Source organism: Salmo trutta, chromosome 30 (assembly GCF_901001165.1).
Source record: "Salmo trutta chromosome 30, fSalTru1.1, whole genome shotgun sequence".
NCBI classification, from domain to species: domain Eukaryota; kingdom Metazoa; phylum Chordata; class Actinopteri; order Salmoniformes; family Salmonidae; genus Salmo; species Salmo trutta.
Window position 1 is genome coordinate 29,233,126 of NC_042986.1, and position 23,030 is coordinate 29,256,155.

The 23,030-nt window shown below is 44.9% G+C and overlaps 1 protein-coding gene across 9 annotated transcripts in view; it reads right to left on the bottom strand.

Annotated features, from left to right (window-relative positions):
- Positions 1 to 23,030, bottom strand: part of LOC115168452 (membrane-associated guanylate kinase, WW and PDZ domain-containing protein 1) — a 197,493-nt gene that overhangs the window by 104,702 nt on the left and 69,761 nt on the right. For all 9 annotated transcript variants that reach the window (XM_029723757.1, XM_029723753.1, XM_029723755.1 and 6 more), the window contains exon 2: positions 7,922 to 8,038. In XM_029723757.1, the coding sequence (XP_029579617.1) occupies positions 7,922 to 8,038 (117 nt within the window). The remainder of the gene's footprint in view (positions 1 to 7,921; positions 8,039 to 23,030) is intronic.

The window sequence follows — 23,030 nt, forward strand, 5'->3', positions numbered from 1 at the left end:
GAGCCTGTGGCGGAGAAACAGGCACCTGTTGGAGTCAGGCATGGGGAGACAAGCAGTGGGCAGAGAGACAACAACACATGTGCTGGGAAGGGGGGGGAGGGAGACAAAGGGAAAGAGAGGACAGAGAAGGAGTGTGGGTCCATTTTATTTCACTGCTTTGGGAGTTAAAGACTTGTCTTGTCATGTCATAGAACCATTTGAATTGAATTGAAATCGGTGGCATGGAACTGGGAGAAAGAGAGAGAGATGTTGAGAGAGGAAAAAACACAAAGACGGACAGACATGATTAGGGTTGCCAAATTCCAGTAACTTTCGCAAAATGTCAAGGTTTTCCGGAAATCCTGGTTGGAGGGTTCAGGATTTCCTGCATCCGGGAATTTTTTCTGGGAATTTTCCAACTGGGATTTCTGAAAAACCTATCCAGAAGTTTTAACTTTGAGGCCAGACCATTTTAATTTCAAATTTAACCAAATAAGATGGAGTATTTCCTATGAATGATTAAACAGGGGCTCATCTTTGTGCATTTATCACATGGCTATATCCAGGGGCAACTATCTGACTAAGCACTGGTCTCTCTGTCCCCCTTTATTTTAACCGTCCCTCCTCTCCACATTACTCTACCCAGGGTTCGCCACTGAAATACAGGTGAACGTGTGAAGGCAAGCAGAATTGCATGTGTGTTTATCCACAATCGCTTGGCTTTCCCCTAGGAAGGAGATCAAGATTCCAAAAGCAGTCAGTGGTGTAGTGCTTAGCCAACTCCCTGATCATGCCATGGCATAAATACTGTATGTTTGGCAAGAAAGGAGCTGACGAAAACACATACAGATCTGTGACCATGCTATATTCAACAGTCATGTTGGTTTTGGTGGCCCCGCCAGGACAGTATGGCTGTTTTGGGAATTCCTGCTCTTTCTGTCCTCTGAGCCTGGGTCATTTCCCCATCTCCCTGTTGGGATATTTTCTAGAGCTCAACATGTTCATCACATAATCAGGCAGCAAATCTATTTTCAATATATCAGAACATCATAATCCCAGTCAGGCTACCGGGAGAGCAGCTCATAGAGGATTTACCAGTCACATGGCCCAGGCAGAGAGAGAGAGAGAAAGCGGGATACAGAGAGAGAGAAAGAAGGATGCATAGAGAGACAGAAAGGTCTTCGAAAGCCAAGTTAACAAACAGATCATCGACCATTTCGAATTCCACCGTACCTTCTCCGCTATGCAATCTGGTTTCAGAGCTGGTCATGGGTGCACCTCAGCCCCGCTCAAGGTCCTAAACGATATCATAACCGCCATCGATAAGATGGCTGCTGTATTCATCGACCTGGCCAAGGCTTTCGACTCTGTCAATCACCACATTCTTATCGGCAGACTCAATAGCCTTGGTTTCTCAAATGACTGCCTCGCCTGGTTCACCAACTACTTCTCAGTCAGAGTTCAGTGTGTCAAATCGGATGGCCTGTTGTCCAGATCTCTAGCAGTCTCTATGGGGGTGCCACAGGGTTCAATCCTCGGGCCGACTCTTTTCTCTGTATATATCAATGATGTCGCTCTTGTTACTGGTGAATCTCTGATCCACCTCTACGCAGGCGACACCATTCTGTATACTTCTGGCCCTTCTTTGGACACTGTTAACTAACCTCCAGCTGAGCTTCAATGCCATATAACTCTCCTTCCGTGGCCTCCAACTGTTCTTAAATGCAAGTAAAACTAAATGCATGCTCTTCATCTGATCGCTGCCCAGACCTGCCCGCCCGTCCAGCGTCACTACACTGGACAGTTCTGACTTAGAATATGTGGACAACTACATATACCTAGGCGTCTGGTTAGACTGTAAACTCTCCTTCCAATCAAAAATGAAATCTAGAATCGGCTTCCTATTTCGCAACAAAGCATCCTTCACTCATGCTGCCAAACATACTCTCGTAGAACTGACTATCCTACCGATCCTTGACTTCGGCGATGTCATTTACAAAATAGCCTCCAACACTCTACTCAGCAAACTGGATGCAGTCTATCACAGTGCCATCAATTTTGTCAACAAAGCCCTATATACTACCCACCACTGTGACCTGTATGGTCTCGTTGGCTTGCCCTCGCTTCATATTTGTCGCCAAACCTACTGGCTCCAGGTCATCTATAAGTCTTTGCTCGGTAAAGCCCCGCCTTATCTCAGCTCACTGGTCACCATAGCAGCACCCACCTGTAGCACGCGCTCCAGCAGGTATATTTCACTGGTCATCCCCAAAGCCAATTCCTCCTTCGGCCACCTTTCCTTCAAGTTCTCTGCTGCCAATGACAGGAACGAACTGCAAAAATCACTGAAGCTGGAGACTCATATTTCCCTCACTAGCTTTAAGCACCAGCTGTCGAAACAGCTTACAGATCACTGCACCTGTGCATAGCCCATCTGTAAATATCCCATTCAACTACCTCATCCCCATACTGTTATTTATTTTGCTCCTTTGCACCCCAGTATCTCTACTTGCACACTCATCCTCTGCACATCTATCACTCCAGTGTTTAATTGCTAAATTGTAATTATTTCGCCACTATGGCCTATTTATTGCCTTACCTCTCTTATCCTACCTCATCCTACCTCACACTGTATATAGACTTTTTTCTATTGTATTATTGACTGTATGTTTGTTTACTCCATGTGTAACTCTGTGTTGTTGTTTGTGATGCACTGCTTTGCTTTATCTTGGCCAGGTCGCAGTTGTAAATGAGAACTTGTTCTCAACTAGTTTACCTGGTTATATAAAGGTGAAATATAAAAAAAGAAAAAAAGAGGGATACAGAGGGAGAAAGAAGGATACAAAGAGAGAGAAAGAGGGCTATATATATATAGAGAGAGAAAGAGAGATACAAAGAGAGAGAGATACAGAGAGGGAGAGAAAGAGAGCTACAGAGGAGAGAGAGATACAGAGAGGAGAGAGAAAGAGGGACACAGAGGAGAGAGAAAGAGGGATACAGAGGAGAGAGAAAGAGGGATACAGAGGAGAGAGAAAGAGGGACACAGAGGAGAGAGAAAGAGGGACACAGAGGAGAGAGAAAGAGGGACACAGAGGAGAGAGAAAGAGGGATACAGAGAGGAGAGAGAAAGAGGGATACAGAGAGGAGAGAGAAAGAGGGATACAGAGAAGAGAGAGAATGAGGGATACAGAGGAGAGAGAGAAAGAGGGATACAGAGAAGAGAGAGAAAGAGGGATACAGAGAAGAGAGAAAGAGGGATACAGAGAGGAGAGAGAGAAAGAGGGATACAGAGAAGAGAGAGAAAGAGGGATACAGAGAAGAGAGAGAAAGAGGGATACAGAGAAGAAAGAGAATGAGGGATACAGAGGAGAGAGAAAGTGGGATACAGAGAAGAGAGAGAGAACGAGGGATACAGAGAGAGAACGAGAGAGAGAGAGGAGGGACAGAGAGTGAGAGAAAGAGGAATACAGAGAGAGAAAGAGGGCTACAGAGGAGAGAGAGGGATACAGAAAGAGAGGGATACAAAGAGAGAGAGAAAGGGATACAGAGAGAGAGGGATACAGAGAAAGAGGGATACAGAGAGAGAAAGAGGGATACAGAGGAAGAGGTATACAGAGTGAGAGGGATACAGAGAGAGAGAGAAAGAAAGAGGGATACACAGAGAGAGAGATACAGAGAGAAAGGGGCATACAGAGGAAAGAGAGAAAGAGGGATACAGAGGAGAGAGAAATAGGGATACAAAGGGAGAACGAGAGAGAGAGAGGAGGAACAGAGAGAAAGAGGAAGACAGAGAGAGATAAAAAAGAATGCAGAGGAGAGAGAAAGAGGGATACAGAAGAGAAAGAAAGAGGGATACAGAGAGAGAAAGAGGGACACAGCGAGAGAAAGAGGGATACAGAAGAGAGAGAAAGAGGGATACAGAGAAAGAGGGATACAGAAGAGAGAGAAAGAGGGATACAGAGAGAGAAAGAGGGATACAGAAGAGAGAGAAAGAGGGATACAGAGAGAGTAAGAGGGATACAGAAGAGAGAGAAAGAGGGATACAGAGAGAGAAAGAGGGATACAGAGAGAGAACGAGGGATACAGAGAGAGAAAAAGAGAGAAAAAGAGGGTTACATAGAGAGAGAGAAAGAGGGATACAGAGGTAGAGAGAGAAAGAGGAATATAGAGAGAGAGAAAGAGGGGGAGAGAGAGAGATAAAGGGATACAGAGAGAGAGTGAGGGATACAGAGAAAGTGAGAGGGTTACAGAGGGAGAGGAAGAGGGATACAGAGAGAGAAAAAGAGGGTTACAGAGAGAGAGAAAGAGGGATACAGAGAGATAGAGAGAGAAAGAGAGATACAGAGGTAGAGAGAGAAAGAGGGAAACATAGAGAGAGAGAAAGAGGGATACAGAGAGAGAGAGAAAGAGGAGAGAGAGAGAAAGAGGGATACAGAGAGCGAGAAAGAGGGGAGAGAGAGAAAGAGGGATACAGACTGAGAGAGAAAGAAGGATACAAAAAGTGAGAGAAATAGGGATACAGAGAGAGAGAAAGAGAGATACAGAGAGAGAGAGAAAGAGGGATACAGAAAGAGAGAGAACGGGGAGAGAGAGAGAACCACTGCACAACAGCAGAACCTGAGACGGAGCTGCATTTCCTGACAAAATGTCAAAAATATAAAACAATTAGAGAGTGTCATTTCCCCAAATTTGAAACCCTTATTCAAGGTTTCAAAGACCTCTCTGATGAGGATAGGCTACCCATCCTGTTGGGGGAGGACGCAGAGAGCTGTGGGTTGGCAGCGCACTACATTGCTGCCTGCCATAAGTTGAGGGACAGTGTCTGACAGACCAATAAACCTGCACATGTCCTCAACTGTATGATTATTGTTATTGTTGAATGTATGGTTATATTGACCGCTGGTTATTGTTGTTACTGTTGTCCCGTTGACAATTTTTGATTCTCATTTTTATTTATTTTTATATTGTAAATATCCAAAGTAAGCTTTGGCAATATGTACATTGTTACGTCATGCCAATAAAGCGAATTGAATTGAATTGAATTGAGAAAGGGAAAGAGGGATACAGAGAGAGAGAAAGAGGGGAGAGAGAAAGAGGGATACAGAGAGCGAGAAAGAGGGATACAGAGTGAGAGAGAAAGAGAGATACAAAGAGAGAGAGATACAGAGAGAAAGAGGGATACAGAGGAGAGAGAGAAAACAAGAGATACAGAGAGAGAACGAGAGAGAGAGAGGAGGGACAGAGAGAGAGAGAAAGAAGGATGCAGAGGAAAGAGAAAGAGTGATACAGAGGAGAGAGAGAAAGAGGGATACAGAGAGAGAAAGAGGGATACAGCGAGAGAAAGAGGGATACAGAGGGGAGAGAGAGATAAAGGGATACAGAGAGAGATAAAGAGGGATACAGAGAGATAGAGGAATAAAGAGAGAGAAAAAGAGGGTTACAGAGAGAGAGAGAAAGAGGGATACAGAGAGATAGAGAGAGAAAGAGAGATACAGAGGTAGAGAGAGAAAAAGGGATACAGAGTGGAAACGAGGGATACAGAGGGAGAGAAAAAGAAGGATACAGAAAGAGAGAAAGAGGGATACAGAGAGAGAGAGAGAGAGAAAGAGGGATACAGAGAGAGAGAGAAAGAGGGATACAGAGAGCGAGAGAAAGAGGAGAGAGAGAGAGAAAGAAGGATACAGAGAGAGAGAGAAAGAGGGATACAGAGAGAGAGAGAGAAAGAGGGATACAGAAAGTGAGAGAAAGAGGGATACAGAGGGAGAGAAAGAGGGATACAGAGAGAAAGAGAAAGAGGAGAGAGAGAGAAAGAGGGATACAGAGGGAGAGAGAGAAAGAGGGATACAGAGCGAGAGAAAGAGGGGAGAGAGAGAGAAAGAGGGATACAAAAAGCGAAAGAAAGAGGGATACAGAGAGAGAAAGAGGGGGGAGAGGGAGAAAGAGGGATACAGAGAGAGAGAAAGAGGGATACAGAGGGAGAGAGAGAGGGTTACAGAGAGAAAGAGAAGGAGGGATACAGAGAGAGAGAAAGAGGGGGGAGAGGGAGAGAGAGAGGGATACAGAGAGAAAGAGAAGGAGGGATACAGAGAGAGAGAAAGAGGGGGAGAGAGAGAAAGAGGGATACAGAGAGAGAGAAAGAGGGATACAGAGGGAGAGAGAGAGGGATACAGAGAGAAAGAGAAGGAGGGATACAGAGAGAGAAAGAGGGGGGAGAGGGAGAGAGAGAGGGATACAGAGAGAGAGAAAGAGGGGGGAGAGAGAGAAAGAGGGATACAGAGAGAGAGAAAGAGGGATACAGAGGGAGAGAGAGAGGGATACAGAGAGAAAGAGAAGGAGGGATACAGAGAGAGAGAAAGAGGGGGGAGAGGGAGAGAGAGAGGGATACAGAGAGAGAGAAAGAGGGGGGGAGAGAGAGAAAGAGGGATACAGAGAGAGAGAAAGAGGGGGGAGAGAGAGAAAGAGGGATACAGAGAGAGAGAAAGAGGGGGGAGAGAGAGAAAGAGGGATACAGAGAGAGAAAGAGGGGGGAGAGAGAGAAAGAGGGATACAGAGAGAGAGAAAGAGGGGGGAGAGAGAGAAAGAGGGATACAGAGAGAGAGAGAGAAAGGGATACAGAGAGAGAGAAAGAGGGGGGAGAGAGAGAAAGAGGGATACAGAGGGAGAGAGAGAAAGGGATACAGAGAGAGAGAAAGAGGGATACAGAGAGAGAGAAAGAGGGGGAGAGAGAGAAAGGGATACAGAGAGAGAGAGAGAAAGGGATACAGAGAGAGAGAAAGAGGGGGGAGAGAGAGAAAGGGATACAGAGAGAGATAGAATGGGAGAAAAGAGAGACAAAAAAGAAAAGTGGGGAAGGAAATGTTTTTAATATTTTCTAGCCCAGAAGCCCGTTTCTATCTAGCCAAGTAAAGCCACACACACACACACACACACACACACACACACACACACACACACACACACACACAGTTCCACATCCCAGATGCATAAAGAGGTGCTGTGTGGTAGGAAAGGCAATGTCTCTCTCCACTGATGGGATTTTGCTTGTGACTGAGACATGTGATCATGAAAACAACATCCCCACTGAGAACATCACAACAGCCACACACACATGCAGCCAAACACACACTCACACATGTGCACACACATGCACGTGCACAGTGGATTTCTGACCAACTGCTGTCAGGTCCTTGACAATATACACTGTAGTTGATTAGCAGGGCTTCATTGATTCAGAGGAAGGTTCACGGCCTATCCACAACAGACCACTCGACCAGAATATTTTGGATCTAAAGCACCACTTCCAAAAACATACTATTCAAATGTATCAGCGACTACATGGAGTAAACTATCACATAATGTTATACTGCAGAAGTGTACCATTCCCAGCACCAATCACATCCAACAGATAATGAGCTGACCTCACAGTACACAGTTGTCTGCTCTGGCATCCACCCAGGTCATTGGCCCACCACACCACACACTGTACTGTAGTTAAGTGAAACATCTGGGAGGGCAGATTTCCAGTGTCGGGAGGACAAGTGGATCACTGGCGTTCCAAAAACACAGAACATTTTATTAGATTACGGTACATCTGAATGGCTTATTTGTGTCTACGCACTTAGAAAAAAGGGTTATTGGACTGTCCCCATAGGAGAACCAGGTAGAACCCTTTTTGGATTACATATAGAACCCTCTCTGGAAATGGTTCTACATGGAACCCACAGCCGAAGAACCCTTTAAGGTCCTAGATGGCACCTTTTTTTCTAAGAATGTATGTTCCTTTATGGGTGGGGGGGAGGATGAGGAGGAATATTATGAGGAGGAAGAGGGAAAGATGAGGTGGGGAGAAAGGGGAGGCAGAGAAGGAATATTGTGAGGATGATGAGGAGTTTTAGGAGGAGGAAGACGAAGATGAGACTGAAGATGAGGGGGTGGAACTCACAAGGCACAGCATATTGGTAGAGGTTAGCTCTGATGGTCTGTTGGAGACCATGGTCGGGGGAGGACTTCTGAAACCTCAGGCTCAGGTAGTGCTTCAAGTCCTTGTTCAGCTTGTTACCTGCACAGGGAAACCACACAGGAACAATGGTTACGCCTCATTTCATAATACACCATTTGCATAGCAAATTTGAACATTTGAACATTTTGTGTGCCAGGTGTTGGATCTGTATGTGCTTCAGCCCACTCCTCTGACTATTGTTGTCATGCCATACATGTGTTGTTTACATGTTTCTTTTGGTTTCACAAGTAGCACATGTAATTCCTGTCTGGCAGTGGCAGTATATTCATTACACTCTGGTGAAGTCATCATTTTGGGACCAAATCAGAGCTGGTTGATTAGCAGCAGTGAGTGTTTCAGCTGCCACATAGCTGATTGACCCCACCACGTCTGCTCAACTTCACCCACAGGCACAGAGAGAGAGAGAGCAGGAGGAAGGAAGGAGAAAAGAGAAAGACAGAAATAGACAGAGAGAAATTGTGAGAGGGGGAAGTAGAGAAAGAGAGAGAGAAATGGAGAGGTAAAGAGAAAGATAAGACAGACATGCACAGACAGCAAGCGATGTGGGCTGAGGTAATTGAGAACAACAGTTCCCTGATTGGCTAAGAGCTGCCAGGTTCAGTCAGCGTCTGTCCAATCAGAGCCCCTGACGCGCTCCCTCTCTGCTGTGTTTGAATGAAGCCCTCAGTCTCCCAGAAGGAGAGGAGTCACAATGGGGCCAGATGGCCAGGGCTCTCTCTCACGCCAGGGTCTCATTTAGGACCGTTTAATGATCTCCAAATATATCATCCATGTCTGGGGAGCTGGCCAGCCATTTTGGGGGCATTGGCCAACATCTCTCCACACAGACCCCTGACCATGATGGAAGCTGCTTATTAATATATATTGTAATGACACTATTCAATGTGTATAGATCGTTAAAAACATAATACAACAAGTTTAACATGAACAGTCATATTAAATAAAAATAGATTTATTTGTTATAATGTTTTGAAGAAAATGGGATATTTTAAAGCTACAATATGTAACTTTCTGGATGACCCAACCAAATTCGCATAGACATGTGAGTTATAGATCAGTTCTATGTGTGATATTTCTATGCTTCCCGTTCTTCAGTATTGTTTTTGCATCTTTTATTTTCGGTTTTGTACACCAGCTTCAAACATCTGAAAATACTATATTTTTAGTTATGAAAAAATATATTTCACAGCGGTTTAGATGGTACAATGGTTATCTACACAGTGACTGCTTGTTTTGTCACAAACTGAAATTAGGCAAACTATTTGAATTTTAGCAACCAGGAAATGGCAGAGCTTTTTCTGCATAGTGCATCTTTAAATGGATGGTTATATTATTAGAAAGGAAAAGTTTAGTTTTTCGTAGCTAAAATGTGTTCACCATTTGAGAGTATATATCACTTACTAGTAGCCACTTGAAGTTCAGCAAATCAGCTACTCAGAGATGAATTCATCTTCTGATTATAACTAATCAACTAATTGAGGTTATGATTATTATTTGACCCCCTGATTAGTTAGAAACAAAATTATTTGGGAACAAAAGCCTGCTCATAGATATAGAACAGAACAGATGGGCCTATGGAATAGAATAGATATAGAACTGTTTCAGACAGACAGACATCTGTCACACAGCCGTGTGGCCCTGCATCACCTCATCTTCCCATGGACTCACACAGCTTAATCACAGACCACACCCTCATAAATCTATGTCCACCCCAACCAGCCTGTTCACAACTTATAGTACAGACTCACTTTCAGTTTTACCAATGCAACACCCACAACCCTAATGCAACCTCTGACCTATATACACTCTTAGAAAAAAGGGTTCCAAAAGGGTTCTGCAGCTGTACTTACAGGACCTTCAAACTCCACTCTGGACCTGGAAGCCAGTTCCACGGCTTTTTTCCATTGTTCCCCTTCAACCAGGGACTGATTTTGACCTGGGACACCAAGTGTGTGCAGTTAATTATCAGGCAGAACAGAAAACAATCTGGCTCCGGACCTCGTGGGGTGAGAGTTGACTACCCCTGCTATAGGAGAACCCTTTTGGGTTCCATGTAGAGGCCTTTGTGGGAAGAAAATGGCTCTACCTGTAACCAAAAGGGTTCTTCAAAAGGTTATCCTACAGTATACACTTTTCTAAGAGTGTACTGTATACCCGAGTGGCGCAGCGGTCTAAGGCACTGCCTCTCAATGCTAGAGGCGTCACTACAGACCCTGGTTTGATCCCGGGTTGTATCACAACCGGCTGCGATCAGGAGTCCCATAGGGCGGCGCACAATTGGCCCAGCGTCGTCTGGGTTAGGGGAGGGTTTGGCCGAGGCAGGCCATCATTGTAAATAATAATTTGTTCTTAACAGACTTGCCTGGTTAAACAAAAAAATAAAGAAATATAGCACCAAGGAGTCCTCACAAATACAGCATCAATGGGAACATTATCAAATTAGGTGAACCATTCCATCCCAGAGAATAAACAACAATATTCAGTTTAGCCTAAACTCACAGAAATACAACCATTACACGTCGGCAGGGTAGGAATCTGAAACACTGCCCAGCAGCTAGCGTGCTCTGCTGTATTTTTCCGTTCCCCTACACACACAGCCCTCTGTGTAATTCTGTGCGAGCAAAGCACAGTCAGGTAATTGTTACCTAGCAACCAACCAGTCCTGACAACCATCGTTACGGTCCCTGCTAGGCAAGCAGCCTGCATTCAGACTAAAAACATTTAGAAATACAAGCTAGCACACACACACACACACACACACACACACACACACACACACACACACACACACACACACACACACACACACAGGTCAATGGACAAGGTTTACTCCTCTAAGACATAGGTACATTAGATGTGTCATAGGGATAAAACATCTTATAATCACTATCATCAGAATAGTCGTATACATGTCATGTACCATCACTCATGAAAAATACTCAACATTCTTCCTCAATCCTGAGCCCCAGTAGTATCCCCTGGGTGGGGACCACCATTAGGCATTACATCACCTCTCCTGTGGCTGGGGAGAGCTGGTACAGAGCTGGAACAGAGCAGGCAGGGTGCAGGCGGCCCAGGTGTCATGCCCCATCAATGATGAAGTCATCAAATATTTAAGATTTTCAAGGATTTACAGCCATATGCCGCAGGGATTATCTCAAACACAGTGTGGCACAGTGGGTGTGTGTGTGTACCTGCATGAGATTGAGAGTGTGTATGTGCTGCTGTTTCTCTCTCTCCACACAGACACAGTTAAATAAACACACAGAGAAATGACGTACACATTTGCACGCACAGGAATGAGACAAGCATGACCAATGCTAACGTTTACCAAATCGAAAATCAACGCAACCGCCGTACACACACACACACACACACACACACACACACACACACACACACACACACACACACACACACACACACACACACACAAGAGACATTGATGTTTCAATATTCTTCGATTGCCCTGATTCCGTCTTTGATAGACAATGAGTTCATCAGTGATAGAGTGGGAAGCCGAGGCAAATCCCTCCAAGAACACTCTGCCCCAGATAAGGAGTTGAGGAACACACAGAGGTCAAGGAGACATCTCTACACACACGCACACAGTCTCTGCTTCTCCCTGACAGACATGAAGGGTGCGTTCAGAAATTCACTCTGGCTATCTACTCCGATTTCGGAGCACTCTCGTCTGAGTGTGCCAGAGTGCAGAATAACTGATGAATTTACGAATGCTCAAAACCCGCTGAATATGTACAGTGTCAGGGAGGAGGTGAGGGCCCTGGGAGTGTGGTGTCAGGAAAACAACCTCTCACTCAACCTCAACAAAACAAAGGAGATGATCGTGGGCTTCAGGAAACAGCAGAGGGTGCACCCCCCCATCCACATCGATGGGACAGTAGTGGAGAAGGCGGAAAGTTTTAAGTTCCTCTGTGTACACATCACGGACAAACTGAAATGGTCCACCCACACAGACAACGTGGTGAAGAAGGCGCAACAGCGCCTCTTCAACCTCAGGAGGCTGAAGACATGTGGCTTGTCACTTAAAACCCTTACAAACTTTTACAGATGCCCAATTGAGAGCATCCTGTCGGGCTGTACCATCGCCTGGCTCTTCAGAGGGTGGTGCGTTCTGCAAAACACATCACCGTGGGCAAACTACCTGCCCTCCAGGACATCTACAGCACCCGATGTCACAGGAAGGCCAAAAAGATCATCAAGGACAACAACCACCCGAGTCACTGCCTGTTCACCCCACTACCATCCAGAAGACGAGGTCAGTACAGGTGCATCAAAGCTGGGACCGAGAGACTGAAAAACAGCTTCTATATCAAGGCCATCAGACTGTTAAACAGCCATTACCAACACAGAGGCTGCTGCCAAAATACAGACTCAAATCATTGGCCACTTTAATAAATGGATCACTAGTCACTTTAAATAATGCCACTTTAATAATGTTTACATATCTTACATTACTCATATCATATGTATATACTGTATTTTATATAATCTACTGCATCTTGTCTATGCCGCTCGGCCATCGCTCATCCATATTTTTATATGTACATATTCCTATTCCATCCCTTTAGATTTGTGTGTATAAGGTAGTTGTTGTGGAACTGTTAGATTACTTGTTAGATATTACTGCACTGTCGGAACTAGAAACACAAGCATTTCGCTACACTCGCATTAACATCTGCTAACCATGTGTATGTGACTAATAAAATTTGATTTGATTTTAAACGTAGGCAAAAAACGTAATTAAATTGTTGCCAGCAGCATAGTTAGTCACCAACGCTCTGGATAACATGAAAAGAGCCTAATCAGCTCTGCTAAGGCGAGAAAAATAGAGTGAGGTGTTCTTTCATTTGTGTCTGGAAATAGCTAGCAAGCTAACTAACTTTAGACTGTTATATTGGGTACTTGACTGCCATTGTGAAGTCAGAACGCTCCAATCAACCCTACTCCTTGGCCAGAGCGTCCAGTGTGCGCTCTGAACACCCAGAGAGCGAAACCCTCTGAATTTACAAACAGACAATATGACAAGGCTCTGAGTGCTCTCTGACACTCCAGAGTGAATTTACAAACACACCCGAACAGAACAGAAACAAACACCAGGGTTAATTCTAAATTGAGTTGGGAATGGCTCTTTACTGGATATTTAATTGAATTGGAACACCCCACAGGTAGCAGAATTGGAATTTAATTTGAATTAAAGGAAGCGTAATTTATTTCAATGGAATTCGGCTTATTTATTCTACACATCACCATAGTAATGTTTATTTTGACGTCATGAATGTTTACCATTTCAATACCATGTAGCATAACGTTGAAACATTTCATTTTTAAAAGTCATACTTCCAAAACAATTTTAAATAAATACAGTGGTCTGGAAATATTCTATAATAATTCATAATTCCCTTAATTGTCACGGCTGTTCAAAGGATCGGACCAAAATGCAGCGTGTTCATAGTTCCACATATTTTATTTACCGTGAAACTAAATGCAATACACTAAATACTTGAATACACAAAAACAACAAACCGTGATGCAGAGAGAAAACACACTACTCAAAAATTAATCACCCACAAAAACAGGTGGGACAAACATCAACTTAAATATGACCTCCAATTAGAGACAACGATAACCGGCTGCCTCTAATTGGAGATCATACCAAACAAAACCAACATAGAAATACAAAACTAGAAACTGAACATAGAAATACAAAACATAGACAAACACCCCCTGTCACTCCCTGACCACTCTACCATAGAAAATAACAACTTACTATGGTCAGGATGTGACATTAATGTTTTTAAATACATTTCCCAGAGTGCATTAGATTAAACAGACCAAGCAGACCAGGCTGTGGTTTGGGATTTAAGAAGTCAATGAAAGAAGCAAAATAATTCTTCCTTAGTTGTACATTTTCTCAAAATCTAATGGTACAGCCTAGATTCGATCCAATATCTTAAGTAGTTGAACATGTTATTACGCCAACCTTGTGAAATTGACAAACTGACACATTTTCATTTTCTTTAAAAACAACTTTACTTTTAAGGAGTGTTTTTGATTTGACGGCCTGCACATTTTATTTATTTATTTATTTCACGTTTATTTAACCAGGTAGGCTAGTTGAGAACAAGTTATCATTTGCAACTGCGACCTGGCCAAGATAAAGCATAGCAATTCGAAACATACAACAACACAGAGTTACACATGGAATAAACAAAACATACAGTCAATAATACAGTAGAACAAAAGAAAACAAAAAGTCTATAAACAGTGAGTGCAAATGAGGTAAGTTAAGGCAATAAATAGGCCATGGTGTCGAAGTAATTACAATATAGCAATTAAACACTGGAATGGTAGATGTGCAGCTGATGAATGTGCAAGTAGAGATACTGGGGTGCAAAGGAGCAAGATAAATAAATACAGTATGGGGATGAGGTAGGTAGATAGATGGGCTGTTTACAGATGGGCTATGTACAGGTGCAGTGATCTGTGAGCTGCTCTGACGGCTGGTGCTTAAAGCTAGTGAGGGAGATATGAGTCTCCAGCTTCAGAGATTTTTGCAGTTCGTTCCAGTCATTGGCAGCAGAGAACTGGAAGGAAAGACGACCAAAGGAGGAATTGGCTTTGGGGGTGACCAGTGAGATATACCTGCTGGAGCGCGTGCTACGAGTGGGTGCTGCTATGGTGACCAGTGAGCTGAGATAAGGCGGGGCTTTACCTAGCAGAGACTTGTAGATAACCTGTAGCCAGTGGGTTTGGCGACGAGTATGAAGCGAGGGCCAACCAACGAGAGCGTACAGGTCGCAATGGTGGGTAGTGTATGGGGCTTTGGTGACAAAACGGATGGCACTGTGATAGACTTTATCCAGTTTGTTGAGTAGAGTGTTGGAAGCTATTTTATAGATGACATCACCGAAGTCGAGGATCGGTAGGATGATCAGTTTTATGAGGGTATGTTTGGCAGCATGAGTGAATGATGCTTTGTTGCGATAGGAAGCCGATTGTAGATTTCGTTTTGGTTTGGAGATGCTTAATGTGAGTCTGGAAGGAGAGTTTACAGTCTAACCAGACTGCCAGCTATTTGTAGTTGTCCACATATTCTAAGTCAGAGCTGTCCAGAGTAGTAATGCTGGACGGGCGAGCAGGTGCGGGCAGTGATCGATTGAATAGCATGCATTTAGTTTTACTTGCGTTTAAGAGCAGTTGGAGGCCACGGAAGGAGAGTTGTATGGCATTGAAGCTCGTCTGGAGGTTAGTTAACACAGTGTCCAAAGAGGGGCCAGAAGTATACAGAATGGTGTTGTCTGCGTAGATCTGGATCAGAGACTCACCAGCAACAAGAGCAAAATCATTGATGTATACATAGAAGAGAGTTGGCCCGAGAATTGAACCCTGTGGCACACCCATAGAGACTGCCAGAGGTCCAGACAACAGGCCCTCTGATTTGACACACTGAACTCTATCAGAGAAGTAGTTGGTAAACCAGGCGAGGCAATCATTTGAGAAACCAAGGCTGTCGAGTCTGCCAATAAGAATGTGGTGATTGACAGAGTCGAAAGCCTTGGCCAGGTCGATGAATACAGCTGCACAGTAATGTCTCTTATCGATGGCGGTTATGATGTCGTTTAGGACCTTGGGCGTGGCTGAGGTGCACCCATGACCAGCTCTGAAACTAGATTGCATAGCGGAGAAGGTACGGTGGGATTCGAAATGGTCGGTAATCTGTTTGTTAACTTGACTTTCGAAGACCTTAGAAAGACAGGGTAGGATAGATTTAGGTCTGTAGCAGTTTGAGTCTAGAGTGTCACCCTCTTTGAAGAGGGGGATGACCGCGGCAGCTTTCCAATCTTTGGGAATCTCAGACGATACGAAAGAGAGGTTGAACAGGCTAGTAATAGGGGTTGCAACAATTTCGGCAGATAATTTTAGAAAGAGAGGGTCCAGATTGTCTAGCCCGGCTGATTTGTAGGGGTCCAGATTTTGCAGCCCCTTCAGAACATCAGCTATCTGGATTTGGGTGAAGGAGAAATGGTGGGGGCTTTGGCGGGTTGCTGTGGAGGGTGCCGGGCAGTTGACCGGGGTAGCGGTAGCCAGGTGGAAAGCACAGCCAGCCGTAGAGAAATGCTTATTGAAATTCTCAATTATAGTGGATTTATCGGTGGTAACAGTGTTTCCTAGCCTCAGAGCAGTGGGCAGCTGGGAGGAGGTGCTCTTATTCTCCATAGACTTTACAGTGTCCCAGACCTTTTTTGAGTTAGTACTACAGGATGCAAATTTCTGTTTGAAAAAGCTAGCCTTAGCTTTTCTAACTGCCTGTGTATATTTGTTCCTAACTTCCCTGAAAAGTTGCATATCACGGGGGCTATTCGATGCTAATGCAGAACGTCACAGGATGTTTTTGTGCTGGTCAAGGGCAGACAGGTCTGGAGTGAACCAAGGACTATATCTATTCCTAGTTCTAAATGTTTTGAGTGGGGCATGCTTATTTAAGATGGTGAGGAAGGCACTTTTAAAGAATAGCCAGGCATCTTCTACTGACGGGATGAGGTCAATGACATTCCAGGATACCGCAGCCAGGTCGATTAGAAAGGCCTGCTCGCAGAAGTGTTTTAGGGAGCGTTTGACAGTGGTGAGGGGTGCGCAGTTCATGCGCAGTTCATGCGCAGTTCAGCGCGGTTGGACACAAGGACGTGTTTCTACGCATGAGCTTAACTAACCAGTGTTTCTGCCTATCTTCATACAGTACTGTCTTTGACTGCAGTTTGGAAGGGAACAATCTAACGTCTCATGACAACGAAAAATACTGCTTGACATCTTTGAGTTATAATCAAACTAATATTGGAAATGGTATGTGTATTCTTTGCATTAAGTGTCATATCCATTTGATAAAACATTTGTCAAATGAAGATGGCGCTGCAGTGGATGGTAGGCTATGACCGAAAACAGCTTCTGGAGATCAGAAGAGCGATCACTAACCTCAATTTGGATGACAATTTCTACATTAACGAATCGGCAGCTCTGGACATTCTGCTTACTCTGTACCAGGTCGTAGTCTCTGGGACTCGAAAGTGGAAGCTACGGCGCAAAAAAGGCAGACGTGACGGCATCCTGACAAGACTACACTGGCAAGCAAATAAACTGCCTCTACCCTCCGTTCGGTTGGCAAATGTACAATCACTAGAGAACAAACTGGATGAGCTTCGTTCGAGACCAGCCTATCAACGGGAAAAGAAAAGGAGAGCTGCACACTCTAGGAGCTCAGATGCAATAATTGAATATCAACGTTTGAAAACCAAGCTGTCTTCATCAGGGTATAACGAGTAACAATGCGGGTCACTAGTTTATATAGAGTTTGAAAGGACACACACAGGTGTCTATAATCATGGCCAGCTGTGGCTTGATTTCATTGGTCGATTTACAGATATAAATAGAGCATGTAAAAAAAGCATGAATGGATTACATATGATCATAGATACAATTTGGCTACATTGGCCTACAAACATTATTTACCATATATAGCAAAAACAAAATAATCACAAGAATGGCTTCAGATCAAAGTCTACATTGAGACCCAAAAGGGAGCAAGGGTCTTTAAATTAAAGATCCAGGCAGCCTCTCGTTTTAGCAGCCAATTGTCAAGGTCACCCCCTCTCCTAGGAAGGGTGATGTGTTTGATGCCGATACAGCAAAGGGACAAAATAGAGTGGTTCACTTCCAAAAAGTGGGCCGCAAATGGGTACATCGAGTTTTTCCACCTAATGGTGCTACGATGCACAGCGATTCTTACTTTTAGTTTGCTCTTCATTTTGCCCACATAATTTTTACCACAAGGACAAGTTATAAGATAAATAACTGCCTTAGTGGAACACGCGATAACACCTTTGATTGGGATCTGTTTGCCTGTTTGGGGGTGTTTGAAGGATCTACATTGGTAAGTGCCATTGCACTTGCAGTTTCCATCTGGCGCAAGGAGACGTTGTGCGGGGGTATTTTGGGATGGTAAATCAGAGGTTACCAATTGAGAATACGACCAATGGAGGGTCCGGAAACACATTACCGATACTGTCATCAGATCTTAGAATGTGCCAATGTTTGTGAACGATTCCCGTAGTAAGAATGCAATAATGCTTCTTTTTGCGAGACTTTCCTTGAAAGAGATCATGTCTCGATTTGTTTTGTATTTTCTCAACGGCAGGATGATCTGACCATTTTAGGACCCCCTTTCGTTGAATTTTCTTTGCATCACAGCCTGGTTCTGTGGAAATCTGATTGTTTTTGCAAATTCTTTTGATTAGACAGAATTGCCTGTAGGGTATGCTGTTTTTCAATCCTCACACAAAATCAAAAGATCAAGGAAATGTATTTGTCTTGTGTCAGATTGCATAGTGAATCTCAGGTACTCAGAACAAGAGGTAAGAAGCATGGAATGCCTTGAGCTGTTTTGTATCACCCTCTATAAAACCAAAATATCATCAATGTACTGTTTCCAAATAATAATGTTTTTTTGAGAGGACTGACAATTTATTGTTTCACCATGCATCCCACGTACAAATGAACATAGTTAGGAGCCATAGGGGGTCCCATAGCAGTACCCTTCATCTCGATAAAAGTAAATGTTTGAAACATGAAATAGTTGTGTGTGAGTATATTTCAGCCAATGTTATAATACATGACCTGGAGGGTAGTTCAATTGGGTCACGTTGCAAAAGAAAATGTTCCATGGCATCAATACTTCCCTCGTGTGGAATATTAGTGTATAACGACTAAACATCAAAAGTTAATAACAAAGTATTGTTGTGTTTTTGCTATCAATTGTAAAGAATGTTTGTAGGCCTATGCCATCAAGTCGTATCTATGATCATATGTAATCAATTCATATATATTTTTTTTTTACATGTTCTATTCATATAAATCAACCAATGAAATCAAGCCACAGCTGGGCATGATTATAGACACCTGTGTGTGTCCTTTCAAACTCTATATAAACTAGTGACCCACATTGTTACTCATTAAACCCTGATGAAGACAGCTTGGCTGTCGGAAAGTTGGTATTCAATTATTGCATCTGAGCTCCTAGAGTGTGTGGCTCTCCTTTTCGTTTGATGTGTTCTACTCTGCTAGCCAGCACCTCGCCGAACCAGGTGTGCGTTTCTTTCGCCTCCAGATATCCTATCAACGAGACCTGAAAAACTGTAATATTCTATGTTTCACAGAGTTGTGGCTGAACAAGGACATGGATAATATACATCTAGCTGCTTTTCAATGCATCGTCAAGACCGGTTGGCAGCCTCAGGTAAGATGAGGGGGTAGGGGTGTGTCTCATTGTTAACAACAGCTGGTGTGCGATATCTAATGTTAAGGAAGTCTCAAGTTTTTTCTCACCTGAGATATAAAACCTCATGATAAGCTGCAGAACATACTATTTACCCAGATACTTTTGTCACGTCCTGACCCTTGTAAGAGGTAATTTTCTATAGTAGATGGGTCAGGGCGTGACAGGGGGTGTTTGGTTGGTTTTCTGGTTTTCTATTTCTAGGTTTTGTGTTCTAGGTTTTCTATTTCTATGTTGTTGTTTTTTGGGTTGATCTCCAATTGGAGGCAGCTGGTCCTCGTTGCCTCTGATTGGAGATCATATTTAAGTAGGGGTTTTTTCCTTTTGGGTTTGTGGGTTGTTAATTTTGAGTAGTGTGTTTTCCTCTGCTTCACAGTTTGTTGGTTTTTGTATTTCAAGTATTTGGTGTATTGCAACATTTCACTATAAATAAAAAGATGTGGAACTACAACCATGCTGCGCGTTGGTCCGATCATTCTGACAGCCGTGACAGAACAACCCACCACAAAAGGACCAAGCAGCATGGTAAGGAGTATTGGGAGGAATGGACTTGGGAGGAAATTTTGGATGGAGAAGGACCTTGGAGGCAGGCTGGGGAGTATCAACGCCCGAAGGAGGAAATTGAAGAAGCAAAGAGGGAGCGACGATACTACGAGGTGCTATATCTACCAATAGGCAAGGCGGAGAGGCAGTCCCACATTTTTTGGGGGGGGGGGCATACGGGGAGTTTGGCGACGTCAGAGGGGAGACCTGATCTAACTTCCCGTGCGTATCGGAGAGAGCGGTGGAGCAGACAGGACCCAGTCAGGGAGTCAAGCGCGGAGCTCGACGCAAGATTCCGAAGAGAGGGACTGGCAGAAAGAGCACTACGGAGCGGGGGTGCTGAGGAGCGAGTGGCTGAACGAGCAATGGGTTATGGTGTGATGCGCAATATATCGCCCATACGCATTCACAGCCCGGTGCGCTCGGTGCCAGCTCCTCACCGGTGTAGGGCGAGGATGGTCATTCAGCCAGAAAGGAGTAGGCCTGCTCAGCATGCCCGGTCTCCAGTTCGCCACCATAGCCCGGTATGTCCTGTTGCTGCTCCCTGCATTCGTCCTGAGGTGCGTGTTACCAGTCTGGCGCCACCTAAGCCAGTTCCACGCATCCGACCTCCAGTGCGCATGCCCAGTCCGGAGTGTCCTGTTCCTGCTCCCTGCATTCGTCCTGAGGTGGGGGTTACCAGTCTGGCGCCACCCATGCCAGTACCACGCATCAGGAGTCCAGTTCATACTCCCAGTCCAGAGCTTCCGGCGACAGTTCCCCGTCCAGAGCTTCCGGCGACAGTTCCCCGTCCAGAGCTTCCGGCGACAGTTCCCCGTCCAGAGCTTCCGGCGACAGTTCCCCGTCCAGAGCTTCCGGCGACAGTTCCCCGTCCAGAGCTTCCGGCGACAGTTCCCCATCCATGCTCGGAGTACACATCCTGGTAATCCATCTCGCCCTGCGGCCTTGTGAATGTTGACTTGTTTAAAGTTCTTACACACATCGGCTACGAAGAGTGTGATCACACAGGTGTCCGGAACAGCTGATGCTCTCATGCATGCTTCAGTGTTACTTGCCTCGAAGCGAGCATAGAAGTAATTTAGCTCATCTGGTAGGCTCGTGTCACTGGTCAGCTCGCGCCTGTGCTTCCCTTTGTAGTCTGTAATAGTTTGCAAGCCCTGCCAAATCCGACGAGCGTTGGAGCCGGTGTAGTACAATTCAATCTTAGTCCTGTATTGACGCTTTGCCTGTTTGATGGTTCGTCGGACGGCATAGCGGGATTTCTTATAAGCTTCCGGGTTAGTCCCGCACCTTGAAAGCGGTAGCTCTACCATTTAGGTCTGTGCGGATGTTGCCTGTAATCCATGGCTTCTGGTTGGGGTATGTACTTACGGTCACTGTGGGGACAACGTCATCGACGCACGTATTGATGAAGCCAGTGACTGATGTGGTGTATTCCCGAATGCCTTCGGAAGAATCCTGGAACATATTCCAGTCTGTTAGCAAAACGGTCCTGTAGCTTAGCATCTCACGATAGTAAGCATTTCACGGTAAGGTCTACACTTGTTGTATTCGGCACATGTGACAAATAACATTTGATTTGATCTGCTTCATCTGACCACTTCCGTATTGAGCGAGTCACTAGTGCTTCCTGCTTGAATTTTAGCTTGTAAGCAGGAACTAGGAGGATAGAATTATGGTCAGATGTGCCAAATGGAGGGTGAGTGAGAGCTTTGTACGTGTCTCTGTGTGTGGAGTTGTCTAGAACTTTTTTCCTTCTGGTTGCACATTTAACATGCTGGTAGAAATGAGGTCAAACGGATTTAAGTTTCCCTACATTAAAGTCCCTGGCTACTAGGAGCGCCGCCTCTGGATGAGTGTTTTCCTGTTTGCTTATGGCCATATACAGCCCATTGAGAGCGGTTTCGGTGTCTACCGCTTACAGACGGAGGAGGCATGAGGACTGCAGATGTGGCCAGGGCAATAAATTGCGATGTCTGTACTGTGAGACACCTAAGACGGCGCTACATGGAGACAGGACGGACAGCTGATCGTCCTCGCAGTGGCAGACCACGTGTATCAACACCTGCACAGGATCGGTACATTCGAACATGACACCTGCGGGACAGGTACAGGATAGCAACAACAACTGCCCGAGTTACACCAGGAACGCACAGTCCCTCCATCAGTGCTCAGACTGTCTGTGACAGGCTGGACTGAGGGCTTGTAGGCCTGTTGTAAGGCAGGTCCTCACCAGACATCACAGGCAACAACGTCGCCTATAGGCATAAACCCACCGTCGCTGGACAAGACAGGACTGGCAAAAAGTGCTCTTCACTGACGAGTCGCGGTTTTGTCTCACCAGGGGTGATGGTCAGATTTGCATTTACCGTCGAAGGAATGAGCATTACACCGAGGCCTGTACTCTGGAGCGGGATTGATTTGGAGGTGGAGGGTCCGTCATGGTCTGGGGCGGTGTGTCACAGCATCATCAGACTGAACTTGTTGTCATTGCAGGCAATCTCAACGCTGTGCATTACAGGGAAGACATCCTCCTCCCTCATGTGGTACCCTTCCTGCAGGCTCATCCTGACATGACCCTCCAGCATGACAATGCCACCAGCCATACTGCTCATTCTGTGCGTGATTTCCTGCAAGACAGGAATGTCAGTGTTCTGCCATGGCCAGCGACGAGCCCGGATCTCAATCCCATTGAGCACGTCTGGGACCTGTTGGATCGGAGGGTGAGGGCTAGGGCCATTCCCCCCAGAAATGTCCCGGAAGTTGCAGGTGCCTTGGTGGAAGAGTGGGGTAACATCTCACAATAAGAACTGGCAAATCTGGTGCAGTCCATGAGGAGGAGATGCACTGCAGTACTTAGTGCATCTGGTGGTCACACCAGATACTGACTGTTACCTTAGATTTTGACCCCCCCCCCCCCCCCCTTTGTTCAGGGACTCATTATTACATTTCTGTTAGTCACATGTCTGTGGAACTTGTTAAGTTTATGTCTCAGTTGTTGAATCTTATGTTCATACAAGTATTGACACATTTACACGTTAAGTTTGCTGAAAAGAAACGCAGTTGATAGTGAGAGGACATTTTTTTTGCTGAGTTTATATATCTGCATTGTTGGGAAAGGCCAGTAAGTAAGTATCT